The sequence below is a fragment of the Pan paniscus genome, chromosome 15, assembly GCF_029289425.2.
Source record: "Pan paniscus chromosome 15, NHGRI_mPanPan1-v2.0_pri, whole genome shotgun sequence".
NCBI classification, from domain to species: Eukaryota; Metazoa; Chordata; class Mammalia; order Primates; family Hominidae; genus Pan; species Pan paniscus.
Genome location: NC_073264.2, coordinates 92,744,965 through 92,761,466, shown reverse-complemented (window position 1 = coordinate 92,761,466; position 16,502 = coordinate 92,744,965). Strand labels below are relative to the sequence as shown.

The 16,502-nt window shown below is 38.9% G+C and overlaps 1 protein-coding gene and 2 pseudogenes across 2 annotated transcripts in view; all 3 read left to right on the top strand.

Moving 5' to 3' along the window:
- The window catches only part of CATSPERB (cation channel sperm associated auxiliary subunit beta), a 154,375-nt gene that overhangs the window by 119,820 nt on the left and 18,053 nt on the right, over nt 1–16,502 (top strand). For both annotated transcript variants that reach the window (XM_003832770.5, XM_055097951.1), the window contains 2 exons: nt 2,220–2,417; nt 4,490–4,600. In XM_003832770.5, the coding sequence (XP_003832818.2) occupies nt 2,220–2,417; nt 4,490–4,600 (309 nt within the window). The remainder of the gene's footprint in view (nt 1–2,219; nt 2,418–4,489; nt 4,601–16,502) is intronic.
- On the top strand, nt 7,588–8,508 carry LOC100974891 (homeobox protein NANOG-like; annotated as a pseudogene).
- On the top strand, nt 9,477–10,697 carry LOC103784036 (DNA-directed RNA polymerase III subunit RPC7-like; annotated as a pseudogene).

The window sequence follows — 16,502 nt, the reverse complement described above, 5'->3', positions numbered from 1 at the left end:
AAGGCAGCTACTACTCCATTTTCTTCCCCTGCCATTGAATTGTAGAAATTGGGTCAGTTGTACTATAGAATTTCCAACATTCCAGATTTTTCTGTTTGCTTCCTTGTATCTTAACTTTTGCCATTAGACCTCTGTATTTCCTTTAATAGTGGAACTCTGCTTAAATTCAGTGTCAATGTGTTTGACAAAAGTAATAAAAATACGTTATTCTTAATGGCTACAGAGTATGGGGACAGGACAAAATGACCACTACCAGAACCTACTATATCACTACGGTTATTAGTATTTCTACATTTTTAAAGTTCCAAAAATACTTCAGAATTGTAAATAGAATTTATTGAATTGTACTGCTGTTTAATATTGTTCAAAGATCAAGTACATTTACTGTGCATATATTTTTAAAATCTAGCAAAAATCTAGATAAAAATCTATCTTTATGAAATACAGTGATTACTAAGTGAATTTTATTTTCAAAATGTACACCAATCAGGCTAAGTATGGTGGCTCATACCTCTGTTCCCAACACTTTGGGAGGCCAAAGCAGATGGATCACTTGAGGCCAGGAGTTCGAGACCAGCCTAGTCAACACAGCGAGACCCCATCTCTATAAAAATTAAAAAAAAAATTTTTAGTTATTTGCACAGCATGGTGAATATAGTTAATAATAGAGTATTGTACATTTCAAAATTGCTAAGAGTAAATTTCAGATTTCAAAAGCTAGGTGTGGTGGCACACATCTGTAGTCCTAGCTACTCAGGAAGCTGAGGTGAGAGGATCGCTTGAGCCCAGGAGTTCAAGCCTGAAGTAAGCTATAATAGTGCCACTGTACTCCAGCCTGGGTGACAGAGCGTGATCTCATCTCTTAAAAAAAGAAAGAAAGAAAGAGTAAACAGTAAACAATCAAAGTTATTTTATTTATATCATCAAACCAAATATTCAGGTGCTCATCAGTGAATGGGGAAGCCTCAATGATATGAGTTGGATGTAACTGTGGTATTTATTTAATAAGTCTTTAAAAAATATTTTAAAATAAATTTTGTTGTGTATATTTAAGGAATACAATGTGTTGTTGTAAGATACATATATGTAGTAAAATGATTACCATTGTGGAATAAATACCTCACATAGGCATCCACTTTCCCCTAATGTGGTAAAAGCAGCTATAATCTGCTAATTCAGCAAAAATACTCAAGTACTGAATATAATACAGTATTATTAACTATAGTCCTCATGTTTCTTTTTTTGTTTTTGTTTTTGGTTTTGGTTTTGGTTTTTTTGTTTGTTTGTTTGTTTTTTGAGACGGCTAGCTCTGTCACCCAGTCTGGAGTGCAGTGGTGGTATCTTGGCTCACTGCAACCTTCACCTCCCGGGCTCAAGCAATTCTCCTGCCTCAGCCTCCCAAGCAGCTGGGACTACAGGCATATGCCACCACATCTGGCTGATTTTTGTACTTTTAGTAGAGGTGGGGTTTCACCATGTTGGCCAGGCTGGACTCCTGACCTCAGGTGATCCACCCACCTCAGCCTCCCAAAGTGCTGGGATTACAGGCGTGAGCCACCGTGCCCAGCCAGTCCTCAGGTTCTTGATCCTAGCTTATTTCCAAATGCTTCCCCAAACCAATTAGATTGGAATATATTTCTTCCTGGAAAAGAATATGTTTTCTATTATGATTTATTCTCAAACAGATCTTTACGGTCAAATATTTTTCTACTTCTGTCATGTCTTTTTCTATTTCTTTTCTTTTTCTATATTTTTTAGTTTTCTATATTCTTCACTATATTAGTTTGCTATGGATGCCACAACAAAATACCACTGACTTGGTGGCTTGGTGACTCAAACAATGGAAATTTATTTTCTTACAGTTCTAGTGGCTACAAGTTCAAGAGCAAGATATCAGCAGGGTTGGTTTCCTCTGCAGCCCCTCTACTTGGCTTGTATATGGCCATCTTCTTGCTGTGTCCTCATATGGTTGCCCCTCAGTTTCTGTGTTGTCTATATCCTAATCTCCTCTTCTTATAAGATGACACCAGTGACATTGGATTGGGGCCCACCCAAATGACCTCATTTTACCTTAATTACCTCCTTAAAGGCCCTATCTCCAAATACAGCCACATTTTGAGATACTGGAGGTTGGGGTTTCAACATGTGATTTTTGGTTGGACACAGTTCAGTCCATAACAGTTACTTTAAATAACCTTCATTTATTTGGTTATTTCCAGGGTTCAACTTCACTGGCATTTATTATGTGGACAGCCTCTACTGAGTGCTTTGTTACGACAATGGTGCCAACACTGAAAAGCAGCTGTAGTTATCTCAGATCTATGCATCACATTCCTAGCAAATTTATCCCATTTGAAGACTGGATTAGTGGAGTTCATAAAGACAGTCAGGGTTTTAACCTCATCAAAACTTTGCCGGTAAAAAAAAAACTAAGTATATTGGTTTAAGAAGCAATGCTATGTGACTTTTGTGTGGTTGCCTACCCATTCAGTTTCAGCATTTCTTTTGTGAGTGGCTCAAAACACTTCACAGTTATTTTTTAATCCTCATGTCATTTTGAGGATGTGATGATTTCTAAGCTGTAAAAGCTTTCTGAAATAATTATTTTTCCTGGTAACTTAGTGTCATTATTATTATCATTTTACGCTTTATATGTTGGTGTGATCTTTGGCTTTTGTGATATATTCAACTATTTTCCCTTACATTGTCTTATCCTAAGCTGATACAATTAGCCTTTGAACAATAGGTTTGAACTGCATAGGTCCACTTACATGCGGATTTTTTTCAAGAAATATATTGGACTTCTTTTGGAATTTTGTGACAATTGAAAAAATTCACAGACAAACCTCATAGCTTAGAAATGCAGAAAAAATCAGCCAGGCATGGTGGCTCACGCCTGTAATCCCAGCACTTTGGGAGGCCAAGGCGGGCAGATCACTTGAGGTCAGAGTATCAAGACCAACCTGACCAACATGGAGAAACCCCATCTCTACAAAAAATACAAAAATTAGCCCGGCACAGTGGCACGCGCCTGTAATCCCAGCTACTCGGGAGGCTGAGCCTGGGAGGCAGGGGTTGCAGTGAGCGGAGATGGTGCCACTGCACTCCAGCCTGAGCAACAGAGCACAGAGCATGATTCTGTCTCAAAAATAAATACATAAATTTTAAAAAGAAATATCTAAAAAATTAATAAAAAGTTGGATATGTCATGAATGCATAAAATATATATAGATACTAGTCTATTTTATCATTTGCTATCATAAACTATACACAAATCCATTATAAAAAGTTAAAATTTATCAAAACTTACACACACAAACACAGATAGTACATAGAGCCAGAGAAATGTAAGCAAATGTAAAGATACAGTATTAAATCATAACTGCATAAAATCAGCTGTAGTACACACTGTACTGCTGTAATAATTTTGTAGCCACCTTCTGGTGCTACTTGGGTGAACTCAAATGTTGCCAGTATTCCTTTAAAATGCCCTGAGAGGCTATTCATCTGCATGTGAGCAGTTCACCTAGCCAGTAAATTGCAAATCACAATAAAAAGTGACCTCTTGTGGCTCTAATGTACTTTTCATAGTGTAATACTGTAAACCTTAAATAACACCATGGGTTCCATATGAAGTGGTGCTGGAAGTACTCCCAAGAGGCAGAGAAAAGTCATGACATTACAAAAAAAAAAAGGTGAATTTCTTGAAGCACACTGTAGATTGAGGTTCTTCAGCTGCAGTTTCCCTGGATTTCAGACAGACAATTCACCTTGTAAACAGATGATGTAAAGTTACAGTATCCATAAATACAGAATAGTACTATAAATCCATTTTCATTTTTTCTCTAGCTCACTTTATTGTAAGAATACAGCATATAATACATATTACATACAAAATATATATTAATCGATTTTATATTACCAGTAAGGCTTCCAGTCAACAGTAGGCTATTAATGGTTAAGTTTTGGGGTAGTCAAAAGTTATATGTGAATTTTTGACTGTGCAGGAGGTCTGCACCCCTAACCCCTGTGTTGTTCAGGGGTCAACTATATATCTACCCATTTCAATGTAATAATTTTAACTTTTGCCTTGTCAGAATTTGTGACTCTTTTTAAATATAAAATGTTGCTCTTTGTCAACTAACTTATTACTTATAATTTTCTTTGTGACAAAAAGCAAATAACCAAACTTGAAAAATTATTTACTAACTATGATACATCACTAAGACTCTTTGATAAAGTGTTTAAACTTTATTGCATTGACTTTATGGCAGTTTTTTCACTTATTTACAAGTTATATTACCATTGGTTAAAATTGTTGAAATTCCAGAAAATGAGGGGTAGAAAAGTTGGGGGAGATAAATTTACTTTAATACCTGTAGCTAAAAATTGAATTTTTGCCTTGATTGGTTTTCTAGAAAGTCAAGATCTATAAATTAAAGACTTCATAATAATGAATTGTACATTTTCTTTGTTTAATCACTTGCAGATAAACTACAGGCCTCCATCTAATATGGGAATTGCTATTCCACTCACAGATAATTTTTATCATGCAGATCCTAGCAAACCCATACCAAGAAACCTGTTTCACATGTCAAAGGTAAATAACTTTTTTACAAATAATCTAGCACTTATTTGAATTCAGGAAATCATTCAGTAAAATTATATATATAGCTGTAAGTGTTAAATGAGAAGGTGAAGCTGTTATTATCATGATTACTACTCTGTTCCTCCTCCTTCTACTTTAGCCCCTCCTCTTACAGTTATTCCTGAATACAGTTTTGGAGCCAAGAAGTCCAAATGGACTCTTTCCCCCTTGACTCTCCCTGGTTCCCATTTGGATTTCATTGATGGGGTGAGAGCATCTTTTCTCGAATGAAAGGAGCCCCCAGCTCTTCAGCTCTGTGAACGGAATGATGTCCAAGAGGGAAGAAAACTGCCTGCTCCAATGCAGGCACATTTAAACTCCTGCTAAGATTCTGCCTAGAAAATAACCAACTCCCAGCAGCACCCTGCCTCTCTAAAGGTGGAGGGAGGGAGGGAGGGAGACAAGGGAGGCACCGTTAGGTTCAGAGGAAAAGTGCAGCGTGGGGCAGCTTCTCAAGGAGACCACATGGACACCTGTGGAATCTCTCCAGAAAAATGCACCCACCTGCCCATACACAGGCACAGACAGTCATATTCATTCATACCCATGTGCACATACCCGAATACATAAAATTGGTGTTTCTTTAGCTCAAAACTCTCCACTGTCTTCCAATCTCATTCAGAGTGAAAACCAAATTCTTGCAATGGTTTATAAAGTCCTCCTTGGACTTTGGATTTGACATTATGTCTGACCTGATTTTCCCAGCTTGATCTGCTCTAGCCATGCTGGCCTCTTTGCTGTTTCCCCAATATGCTGGGCATATTTCCACCCCGTGGCCTTCACAGTTGCAGAAAATCCATCTGTGTGGAATGCTTTTCTGCCTGATACCACATGGCTGACTCTTCAGGTGCTTTTCCTCAAGTCACCATCACAGTAAGCCCTTCTCTGACCACTGTATTTAGAATCATAACCCCCATCTCCACTGTCTCCCCTCCTTCCCTGCCTTATTTTTCTCCATATCGCTTACTACGGTTTTACCTATTTTACTCACTTATTTTATTTCTCGTCTTTCTGACCCCATGAGAAGGTAAGCTCATAAGGTAGAGGTTTTTATCTATTTCTTCTCTACTATATCCCCAGTGCCCAGAACAGTGACAGACTTAGAGAATGCTTTAAAACTGTGAAACATATTAATACACATTCACCCCCCCCCCCCCGCCCACACACACACAATTAGGAAGTGAACAGACTTCTTGTGAAATCTTGGGTTTCAGGTTAAGAAGCTCTGCTCCAGGCAATGATTAACTATGATACTGAGTTCTTCTCCACGTCCAGTTTCTCCCAAACACAAACCTTGATGTGTCACTAGAACCACCTCCTCTACTGAAATATGACTTTACTACGTTTACATGGAAATCCTTGATTTCCCAGGTTTTTTCACCAGGATTTTCTTGTGAGTTAAATAGGGAATGTATGTACACCTAATGATTACTACCCCATCTTTTATGCATCCAACAAGTGTTAATTTCAGCATTTCCAGTGTTATCAGGCACTATCCAGACATTTTCTGAAGATAGAGCAATGCACAAGATAAGCATGATAGCTTCATGGACTCTAATAGGTGAGAATTTGTATATCTTAAGCAAAAAGACATACAAATTAAATAGCGTCATCGAGTGCAGGGCTTCTGAACAGTACGGCCCTGCATATCCTGAACCAGAATTATTCGAAAATATTTTTTGTTTTGTTTAGTTTTGAGACAGAGTCTCGCTCTGTCATGCAGGCTGGAGTGCAGTGGCGTGATCTCAGCTCACTGCAACCTCCGCCTCAGGGGTTCAAGCGATTCTCCTGCCTCAGGCCCCTGAGTAGCTGGGATTACAGGCGTGCGCCACCACGCACAGCCAATGTTTGCATTTTTAGTAGAGACGGGGTTTTGCCATGTTGACCAGGCTGGTCTCAAACTCCTGACCTCATGTGGTCCATTCACCTCGGCTTCTCAAAGTGCTGAGATTATAGGCATGAGCCACTGCACCCACCCCAAAAATATTTCTACGATGCATCTTTCTGAATCTCATAGCTACTGCATCAGAAACTATGAGGTACCATCCTGAAATCTGCATTTTATTTGTTTGTTTGTTTGTTTGAGACGGAGTCTTGCTCTGTCACCCAGGCTGGAGTACAGTGGCGCGATCTTGGCTCACTGCAACCTCCACATCCTGGGTTCAAGTGATTCTCCTGCCTCAGCCTCCCAAGCAGCTGGGATTACAGGCACCCACCACCACACCCAGCTAATTTTTGTATTTTTAGTAGAGACGGGGTTTCACCATGTTGGCCAGGCTGGTCTCGAACTCCTGACCTCAAGGGATCCGCCCACCTCGGCCTCCCAAAGTGCTGGGATTACAGGCGTGAGCCACAGCGCCCAGCTGAAATCTGCATTTTAAAGAGTTTAAGATAGGCCAGTAGTAGATCAGACACAAAACAGAGTATGAGTGAGTCAGGAGAGACATCCCAGAGGAAATGCTTCTGAGTCAAGACTGAAAGATGGATAGGGGTTAACCAAACAAAGGAGGAGAGAGTGGTAACAGAGAGGAGGGGAAAGGGAGTCAAACAGCATTCCAGGCTGTGGCAACACCAGATACAAAGAGTGGCGATGGGGAAAGGCTCAGTGTCTCTGACAAACTTAAAGACCATTCAGCCTGGAACATAATGAGCCAGCGAGAGAGTTTGGAGACAGCAGGCCCTAATGCTACAGGATCTCCTCGGCCGTGGAAATGATTTCAAATTTTATCCTAAGAGAAATCAAGAGCCATCTAGGGTTTTAAGCAAGAAAGTAACATGATGGTTACTGTGGCGGCGACTCACTTCATCCCAACTTCTTGATACTTTCGCTTCTGGAGGTCATATTTCTCTAAGATCTTCCAGAAAAAAGTCTTAAAGCCACCTTAACCTTTTTTCCAGTCCAGCTCTTAAATTTTTTCCTCCTCTTCCCCAATAATAACATGAGTGTGGCTCCAGCTTGTTCACAAAGCCTGCCTTGCTCCAAAGCATCCATCTGTAAAGACTCTTCACTTACACCTGTGATCTGTGGGCCTGAAGAAAACTATCCATCCTTGCAAATGTCTTCTGCTGAGATGCCTCACATGGAGACTGTCTCTCCTCTTCCTTCCTCCGTGGATCTGCTTATTTAGGACAGCCCTGATTCTTCCACCCCTCCCAAAGGCAAACAACCCACTTCTGCAGAGAAGAGTGCCAGAAAAAAGGAAGACAAGGTCCCATTCAAGAAACAGAAGACCAGAACTGTGTTCTCTTCCACACAGCTGTTTGTACTCAATGATAGATTTCAGGGACAGAAATACTTCAGCCTCCAGCAGATGCAAGAACTTTCCAACATCCTGAACCTCAGCTACAAACAGGTTAAGACGTGGTTCCAGAACCAGAGAATGAAATCTAAGAGGTGGCAGGAAAACAACTGGCCAAAGAACAGCAATGGTGTGACTCAGAAGGCCTCAGCACCTACCTACCCCAGCCTCTACTCTTCCTACCACTGGGGATGCCTGGTGAACCCGACTGGGAACTTTCCAGTGTGGAGCAACCAGACCTGGAACAATTCAACCTGGAGCAACCAGACCCAGAACATCCAGCCCTGGAGCAACCACTCCTGGAACACTCAGACCTTGTGCACCCAGTCCTGGAACAATCAGGCCTGGAACAGTCCCTTCTATAACTATGGAGAGGAATCTCTGCAGTCCTGCATGCAGTTCCAGCCAAATTCTCCTGCCAGTGACTTGGAGGCTGCCTTGGAAGCTGCTGGGGAAGGCCATAATGTAATACAGCAGACCACTAGGTATTTTAGTACTCCACAAGCTGTAGATTTATTCCTAAACTACTCCACGAACATGCAACCTGAAGATGTGTGAAGAAGAGTGCAATTGACATTAATCAATTTCAGTCTGGGCACTGGCTGAATCCTTCCTCTCCCCTCCTCCCATCCCTCATAGGATTTTTCTTGTTTGGAAACCACATGTTCTGGTTTCCATTATGCCTATCCAGTCAATTTGATGGAGGGTGGGGTATGGTTGGAGTCTAATCAGAGAGATTACTTTCTTTTTTCCTGTTGGATCTTCCTGGAGAAAAGACAGGCGTGTGCCTGTAGTCCCAGCTACTCTGGAGGCTGAGGCTGGAGAATCACTGGAGCTCAGGAAGTGGAGATTGCAGTGAGCTGAGATTGCACCATTACAGTCCAGCCTGGGTGACAGAGTGAGACTCCATAAAAGAAAGAAAGAAAGAAGAGAGAGAGAGAGAGAGACAGACAGAGAGGGAGGGAGGGAGGGAGAGAGAGAGGAGAGAGAGAGACAAAAAAAAAAAAAAAAATAGATGAAGTTCTTGAATAGACATTTCTCCAGACAAGGTGATATGGTTTGGATCTGTGTCCCCACCAAATCTCATGTCGAATTGTAATCCCTAGTGTTGGAGGTGAGGCCTCATGTATGATGGGGGCAGTCTCTCACGAATGGTTTAGCACCATCCCGCTAGTGCTGTTCTCGTGATAGAGTTCTCATGAGATCTGGTGTTTAAAAGTCTGTAGCAACTCCCCCTTCTCTCTCCACCTCCTGCTCCTCCTCCCTCTCTTCCTGCCTCACTCCCTTTTACCTTCTGCCATGATTGTAAGTTCCTTGAGGCATCCCCAGAAGCTGATGCTGCCATGCTTCCTGTGCAGCCTGTGGAACTGTGAGCCAATTAAACCTCTCTTCTGAGGGCAGTGCGTGCTTCTCAGGCTCTAGAGTGGTGGGGTCCTCTGCCTGCACCCCTTCCTTGCTGGCCGGCATTTCAGCTGCAGAGTTTTGCCCACACTTTGAGACTTAGGGAGCAGAATTTGCCCACTCATCTGGTATAACTAGTTCTGATGGCTGGGAATAAAGGATGAGGATGTGCTGCTTATACCTTTAATATTGAGGCTGTTGGATTTAGCAAAGGTAAAAAGTTACCTGATGTAGTGTTGAAACCACCCCCACTATTTCCTGATACAGATTATAAACCAGTGCCACTGAAGACAGGAGAAGGTGAATAATATATGCTGGCTTTGAAACAGGAGTTGAGAGAAACAATGAAAAGAATGCCCTATTTTATTGAAACACCCTCATGAAGAAAGACAAGATATCGAAAGGTATAGTAAAAGATACGTGAAGGTATACAAGGAAGAGTGGATACCAGATTGGAGAAGACTTCCAAGAGAGATGATGCCAAGAAATAAATGTAAAAAAGCAGGCCCAAAACCCAAAAAGGCAAAAGACACAGGCAAAGGCACATCACTCACTAATACTGCAGATGTGTTTAAAAAAATTGAGGAATTGGAAAAGAGAGGTGATGATGAAAAATCAGATGAGAAAAGAAGAGAAAGAAGGAAGCAAAGAGAAAAGTAGAGAAGGTGATGATGAAAAATCAGATGAGAAAAGAAGAGAAAGAAGGAAGCAAAGAGAAAAGTAGAGAAGGTGATGATGATGATGACAATGATGCTGCGGAACAGGAGGGATATGATGAAGAAGAGCAAGAAGAGGGAAATGACTACATTAATTCATACTTTGAAGATGGAGATGATTTTGGTGCAGACAGTGATGACAACATGGATGAAGCAACCTAGTAGGCATGAAATTTTTCAAAAAATGTTTTTATGATGCAGCTTCTGAACATTTGGACAGATTTGTTTTATATTTTATTTCTGATAAGGAATAAGTATTTTTATTTTTGTTTTTTTTTTTGTACAAATATTTGTTACCAAAATATTCAAAACCACTTTGAGTTTACATTCTAGTTACCTTACAAATTAGTCCCTGACACTCTGACATTCCTTCTAAACCCTTCTGCCATCTCTCTTATGTACTCTCGTGGATTTTTTTGTATTATTTGAATATGAATGTGCCTAAATAATTTTTGCTCTCTTAATCTATGTATACATACATTCTTGCTTAACTGCTGATCTTTTCTAAGACTATTGCTACTCATAATGGATTTCTAGAATTTGAAAGTTGATATAATACAGCACATGGAGCACTTTAAAAACAAAGAAACTTGAAAATAATTTTATTTTTTATTTTTACATGGTATGTTCTAGACTACTGCATTATGACTACATAAACCTACCTGACCTCTTACAAGTACAGAATTGTGAGGTAGAGGTTTTGTGATGGAAAACATACACACAGGGAAAAATACCAAGCTAAGCAATATAAATTTCACAGCTCACAGCTTAGCCAGTACAAAGAAACTTTCACATGAGGTGAATATTATAAATACTTGAATTTGGGACTAACCTAATACTGTATGATATATGAATTAATCATCCCACTGTAATAACTTTGACATCTTCAAGTAGTTGGGCTTATGAAAAATTTGACTAACACATTTAATTTTATACTTTATGTAAGTGTGAAATAAGTTCTGGTCATATAAATATCACTGTAGAATGCATGTGTGTGAACTCTATGAAGTGAAGTGTGGTGGCCTTTTATTTATGCAAGCTGTACTATTGATTTATATAAAAATGCAAAATGAACTCAGGTCATTTTGAAATTAATTTTTTTGTTGTTTAAAGCCAGCTCCCCTAACTTTATATATTTTGGGGGAAAAAGTACCTAAAAACCTCAACCTACAAATACTCTCACAAATGCCAAAGATCTTCAAGGAAATTCATATTATGTATTTCAAAAATGATTTATCAATGTGATCTACCAAAAAAATTTTATTTTTCCCCTTTAGGAGGATATTATTATCCTCTAATGTAAGAATCAGATCCCTAGATTCTATTTCTACCTGTACTATTAAACTCAACCTTGAACCTGAGCTTGGTTGTTTCTGTGCCTTAGTTTCTCCACTCGTTAACAATTTCCTACAAAAATTGTGTAAACACCAACCAAAATTTACCATACATATTCATTCTCTTGCCATAAAGATCACTTCTTAATTTACATTTGGCTCTCACCCTCTAAAAATGTGTGGTTTGGGGAGTAGCTGAAAACACAATTTTAAGAAACATGTTTTCCTCACAAAATATATTGTAATCTGATTTTCCTATCTTGTATTCCTGTGGAAAATTAGAGAAAATGTGTATTGTCTTGTGCCATTTTGCAACATAACTTTCTCAGGAAAAAGATCACTTTCAATGGCAATACTTTCTTTAGTAATTCAAGATGGGTGTGAGGACCTATTTTATTAGTTTAGTGCTATGTTAATCATTTGTGAATTACTTCTTGTTTAAAGGAAGTATCAAAAAATTTTAAGATTCTAAATGGAATACATGAATAAAGTAAGCCTTAGAGTAGAAACCTCACATAAAGTTGTCATTTGCAGCTGATAATAAACATAGGTGTTGTATTCTCTCAACTCCTTAGTACCAGAGACAAATACCATTTAGTTCTCAGAAATCTTATCAATATTGTTCTGTTTACCGACTTATCATAAATCTGCAGATAACCACTTGAAACAGGCAAATACACCGAAGGTAAAGTTATTTCTTTTTTTTAGCTTTGAATTTGTGATGACCATTTTAGTCTTGCAGATAGCAGGGCAGCCCCTTGGGGCAAGGATTTACTCTGGGAGGCACCAGCCATCCCCTTTAAGAGCCTTCTTTCCTCTCTTTGGAAGATCTTTTTACCATGTTAAAGTATACTATTTGTGAGAACATGCAGGATTTGCAGGTTGCTTTACCAGCGTGAATCTCATTTTTCTGGCTTAAAATCTGAGACTGTGAAATTATTCCATAGGAAAGTGAATGTTATTTTGCAGAATTAGCCTCTTACATAAAAGTATGTGTTGAAGTGTCTTTAAAATTGCTATCGTGAGCAAAACTGTTTGGTTGCTATAATGCTTACTTTTCTGTATGTTTACACATTAAATTCTTACAGAACAAAAACAAACAAACCCAAACTCTTTTCTTTATAAATTACCCAGTCTCAGGTATTTCTTTATAGCAGTATGAGAATGGACTAATACAGAAGATATATAAACAGCCAACAAGCCCGTGAAAAGATACTCAATGTCTTAGTCATTAGAGATATACAAATCAAAATCACTTGAGATATCCCTTCACAGTCATTAGAATAGCTATATAATAATTGCTTTTTTAATGAAAATAATTGTTAGCGAGAATGTGGAGAATCTGGAACTTTCATGCATTGCTGGCAGGAATGCAAAATGGTGCAGCTGTTATGGGTATCAGTTTGGTGCTTCTTCAAAAAGTTAAACATAGAATTACTGTATGAGCCAGCCATTTCACTCCTAGATATATCCAAAAGAATTGAAAACATATGTTCAGACAAAAACTTCATAGCAGCATCATTATTCATAAGAGCCAGAAAGTGGAAACAATCAGATGCGCATTAACTGATGAATGGATAAACAAAATGTGCTGTATCCATTCAGTGGTGTCAAAGGAAAATATCTTGGGCCCCCAATATCACTAAGGAAAACTCAAGCTGGGAACTGCTTAGGGCAAACCTGCCTCCTTTTCTATTCAAAGTCACTCCTTTGCTCACTGAGATAGATTCATATCTGGTTTGCCTCCTTTGGAAAGGCTAATCAGAAACTCAAAAGAATGTAACCATTTGTGTATCACCTTTCTGTGACCTGGAAGCTCCCTCCCCACTTGAGTCTTGGTGCCTTTGCTTCAAGTTGTCCTCCCCTTCCAGACTGAACCAATGTACTTCTTACATATATTGATTGACGTCTCATGTCTCCTAAACGTATAAAACCAAGCTTTGCCCTGACCACCTTGGGCCGATGTTGTGAGGACTTCCTGCGGCTGTGTCACGGGTGCATCCTCAACCTTGGCAAAATAAAAATAAACTTTCTTTTTTTTTTTTTTTTGCTCTGTCGCCCAGGCTGGAGTGCAGTGGCACGATCTCAGCTCACTGCAAGCTCCACTTCCCAGGTTCATGCCATTCTCCTGCCTCAGCCTCCCAAGTAGCTGGGACTACAGGCGCCCGCCACCACACCCAGCTAATTTTTTGTATTTTTAGTAGAGACGGGGTTTCACCGTGTTAGCCAAGATGGTCTCAATCTCCTGACTTCGTGATCCGCCCGCCTCGGCCTCCCAAAGTGCTGGGATTACAGCGTGAGCCACCGCGCCCGGCCGGCAAAATAAACTTTCTAAATTAACTGAGACCTGTCTCAGATTTTCTAGGTTCACATTTTGGTAACCACGAAGGGATTCTGAGTGGAGATGCCCCTGACCTTTGACAAATCTCTTATCAGTGCCTGGTACCAGCATGAGCTAACTTTATGGATCAAACCAATATGACAATTTGCTGAGGTCTGAGAGCACCCCTCCAATGAATCCCTGATATCCCAAAATTTGGTCAGTCTGATCCACAGACAATAAGGAGGTTTGTTTTGGGAAAGGATTGTTATCTTTGTTTAAAAGCTAAACTATAAACCAAGTTCCTTCCAGAGTTAGTTCATCCTATGCCCAGGAATGAACAAGGACAGCTTACAGGTTAAGAGCAGTATGGAATCAGTTAGGTCAAATCTTTTTCCTTTTTTTTTTTTTTTTTTTTTGAGACGGAGTCTTGCTCTATTGCCCAGGCTGGAGTGCAGTGGTGCGATCTCGGCTTACTGCAAGCTCCACCTCCCAGGTTCACGCCATTCTCCTGCCTCAGCCTCCCAAGTAGCTGGGACTACAAGTGCCCGCCACCACGCCTGGCTAATTTTTTGTATTTTTAGTAGAGATGGGGTTTCACCATGTTAGCCAGGATGGTCTCGATCTCCTGACCTTGTGATCCACCTGCCTTGGCCTCCCAAAGTGCTGGGATTACAGGTGTGAGCCACCACGCCCGGCCAGTCAAATCTTTCCTGACTGTCTCAGTTATAATGTTGCAATGGCAGTTTCATAACTTTAAATCATGACTATCACAGTTTTCATAAATAATCTAGGTAAATAATTAAAACAATTAGGTAAATGTAATGGGATAAATACTTGTAGACAAACTGGTCATAATTTAGGATATAAAGTTATATTAAATTAAATAATAGATATCTCATTGAGTATTTTGCAATAAATATATATTGTAGAAAAACATTCTTGCTAAAGAAAGAAAAATGTGTCCTTTTAAAAAAAAAAGTGAACAAGTTTTGTCTAATTCAAAGCTTATTTAAAGGTTATATATAAAACAAGGTAAAAGGAGCCAGGAATAAAAAAAGATGTAAAAAAAGTTATAAAAATAAAGAGGTTTTTTTTTAGGTAAAAAAGCTTAAAAAGAAATAATTTTATATAAGAAAGAATCTTCTGTGGTAAATTTAGTCCTAAAATAAAATAACTGGTTGTTTAAAAAGGAGGGAATTTCAGAACAAATCAGAAAGTCTGGCCATGTCATGAATAGTCAGTGTAAGTCACAATAAGAGGATTTATATATTTTAAAAAAAACAAAAACTTTTATATAATCAAGTTGTCATATTATTATTAAATTTTGGTTTGCTTAGGGAAAAAAAACTGAGATAAAAAATTTTTTAATGTTATTGCATCCATTTATCTTCCTGTATGTGCTTTTAAAGTGCTTGTAACATTGAGTTACAGGGCTTTAACTCCTGGGTCTAAAAAGGACACCAAGTCCTGCTAAATCTTAAACACTGACAGCAATTAAAGCCTCATCTTCAGGCCCCATAGAAGATGCCAATTAAAACAAACTGAATTCCTGAGACACAGGGCAAGAAATTAAAGCCATCCAACTCCTCAAGGCCCGGGGACTATTGCGGAAGAGGTGGGCACATGAGATTGTGAGGGCCAATTCTGAAAGATAAAATAAGTTCAGTTTCTCTATAAATTAATTATTAATGTCAAAGGCACACTGATGCAAAACCAGTATATGGATCCCTATGTCAGATTAACAAGGTTTTCTTGAAGCATTAAAGAACTTCTTAATAAAGGTTATAAAAGGCTTATGGAAGTTATATTTTATAATCAAGATTAAATTTTATAGATTGTTTACAAAATTTTGAAAAACAAATGTAATTGGCTTCGGGCTGTTTTTCTTAGGGTTTCTTGTTTAGAAAATTAAGTCTCAACTCAAATAATGAAGGTTTTCACTTTTTTTGGAATGCTGGAATTATCACTTTGGTTAAATAAATGACTTTACAATGACCTGTAATCCTATTTTGTAATATCAAGTGTTTTAAAGCTTTTATATTTGACAAACTTTCCAAAATCAAATTATAAATTATATCTTTTTGGCCAGGTGCTATGGTTCACGCCTGTAATCCCAGCACTTTGGGAGGCTGAGGCAGGCAGATCACGAGGTCAGATCGAGACCATCCTGGCTGACATGGTGAAACCCTGTCTCTACTAAAAATACAAAAAAAAAAAAAAAAAATTAGCTGGGCGTGGTGGTGGGTGCCTGTAGTCCCAGCTACTCAGGAGGCTGAGGCAGGAGAATGGCATGAACCCAGGAGGTGGAGCTTGCAGTGAGCCGAGATGGTGTCACTACACTCCAGCCTGGGCGACAGTGTGAGACTCTGTCTCAAAAAAAAAAAAAAATTATGTCTTTTTCTAACCTAATTAGTCCTTTAAGACATTAGATTCCTTAAGTCCAAAAATGACATAACTTGGCTTATTTTGGTATAAAAATTATACAGGAAGCATTGTCAAATATGAAATGGTGTTTGGTTTTCTTTGGGCTATATTTGTGTACATATCTTTCTTCCAAATGTATAGGAAACTCCTGTAATTCTGATATAACTTAGTGTACATTATCAGTAATAATCATAATTGTTATGTTAAAATTATCCTGTGCCACAGAGGTAACAAATTTCCTTGTCAATTGTGTCTTTTAACTATGGCTGCCTTAAAACTTTTTTTCATCCACAGACAATTGTCTTGTTTTGCCTTGTTTTAAATGCTCTTTAAAAGGTGGATTTATAGGCCAGGCAT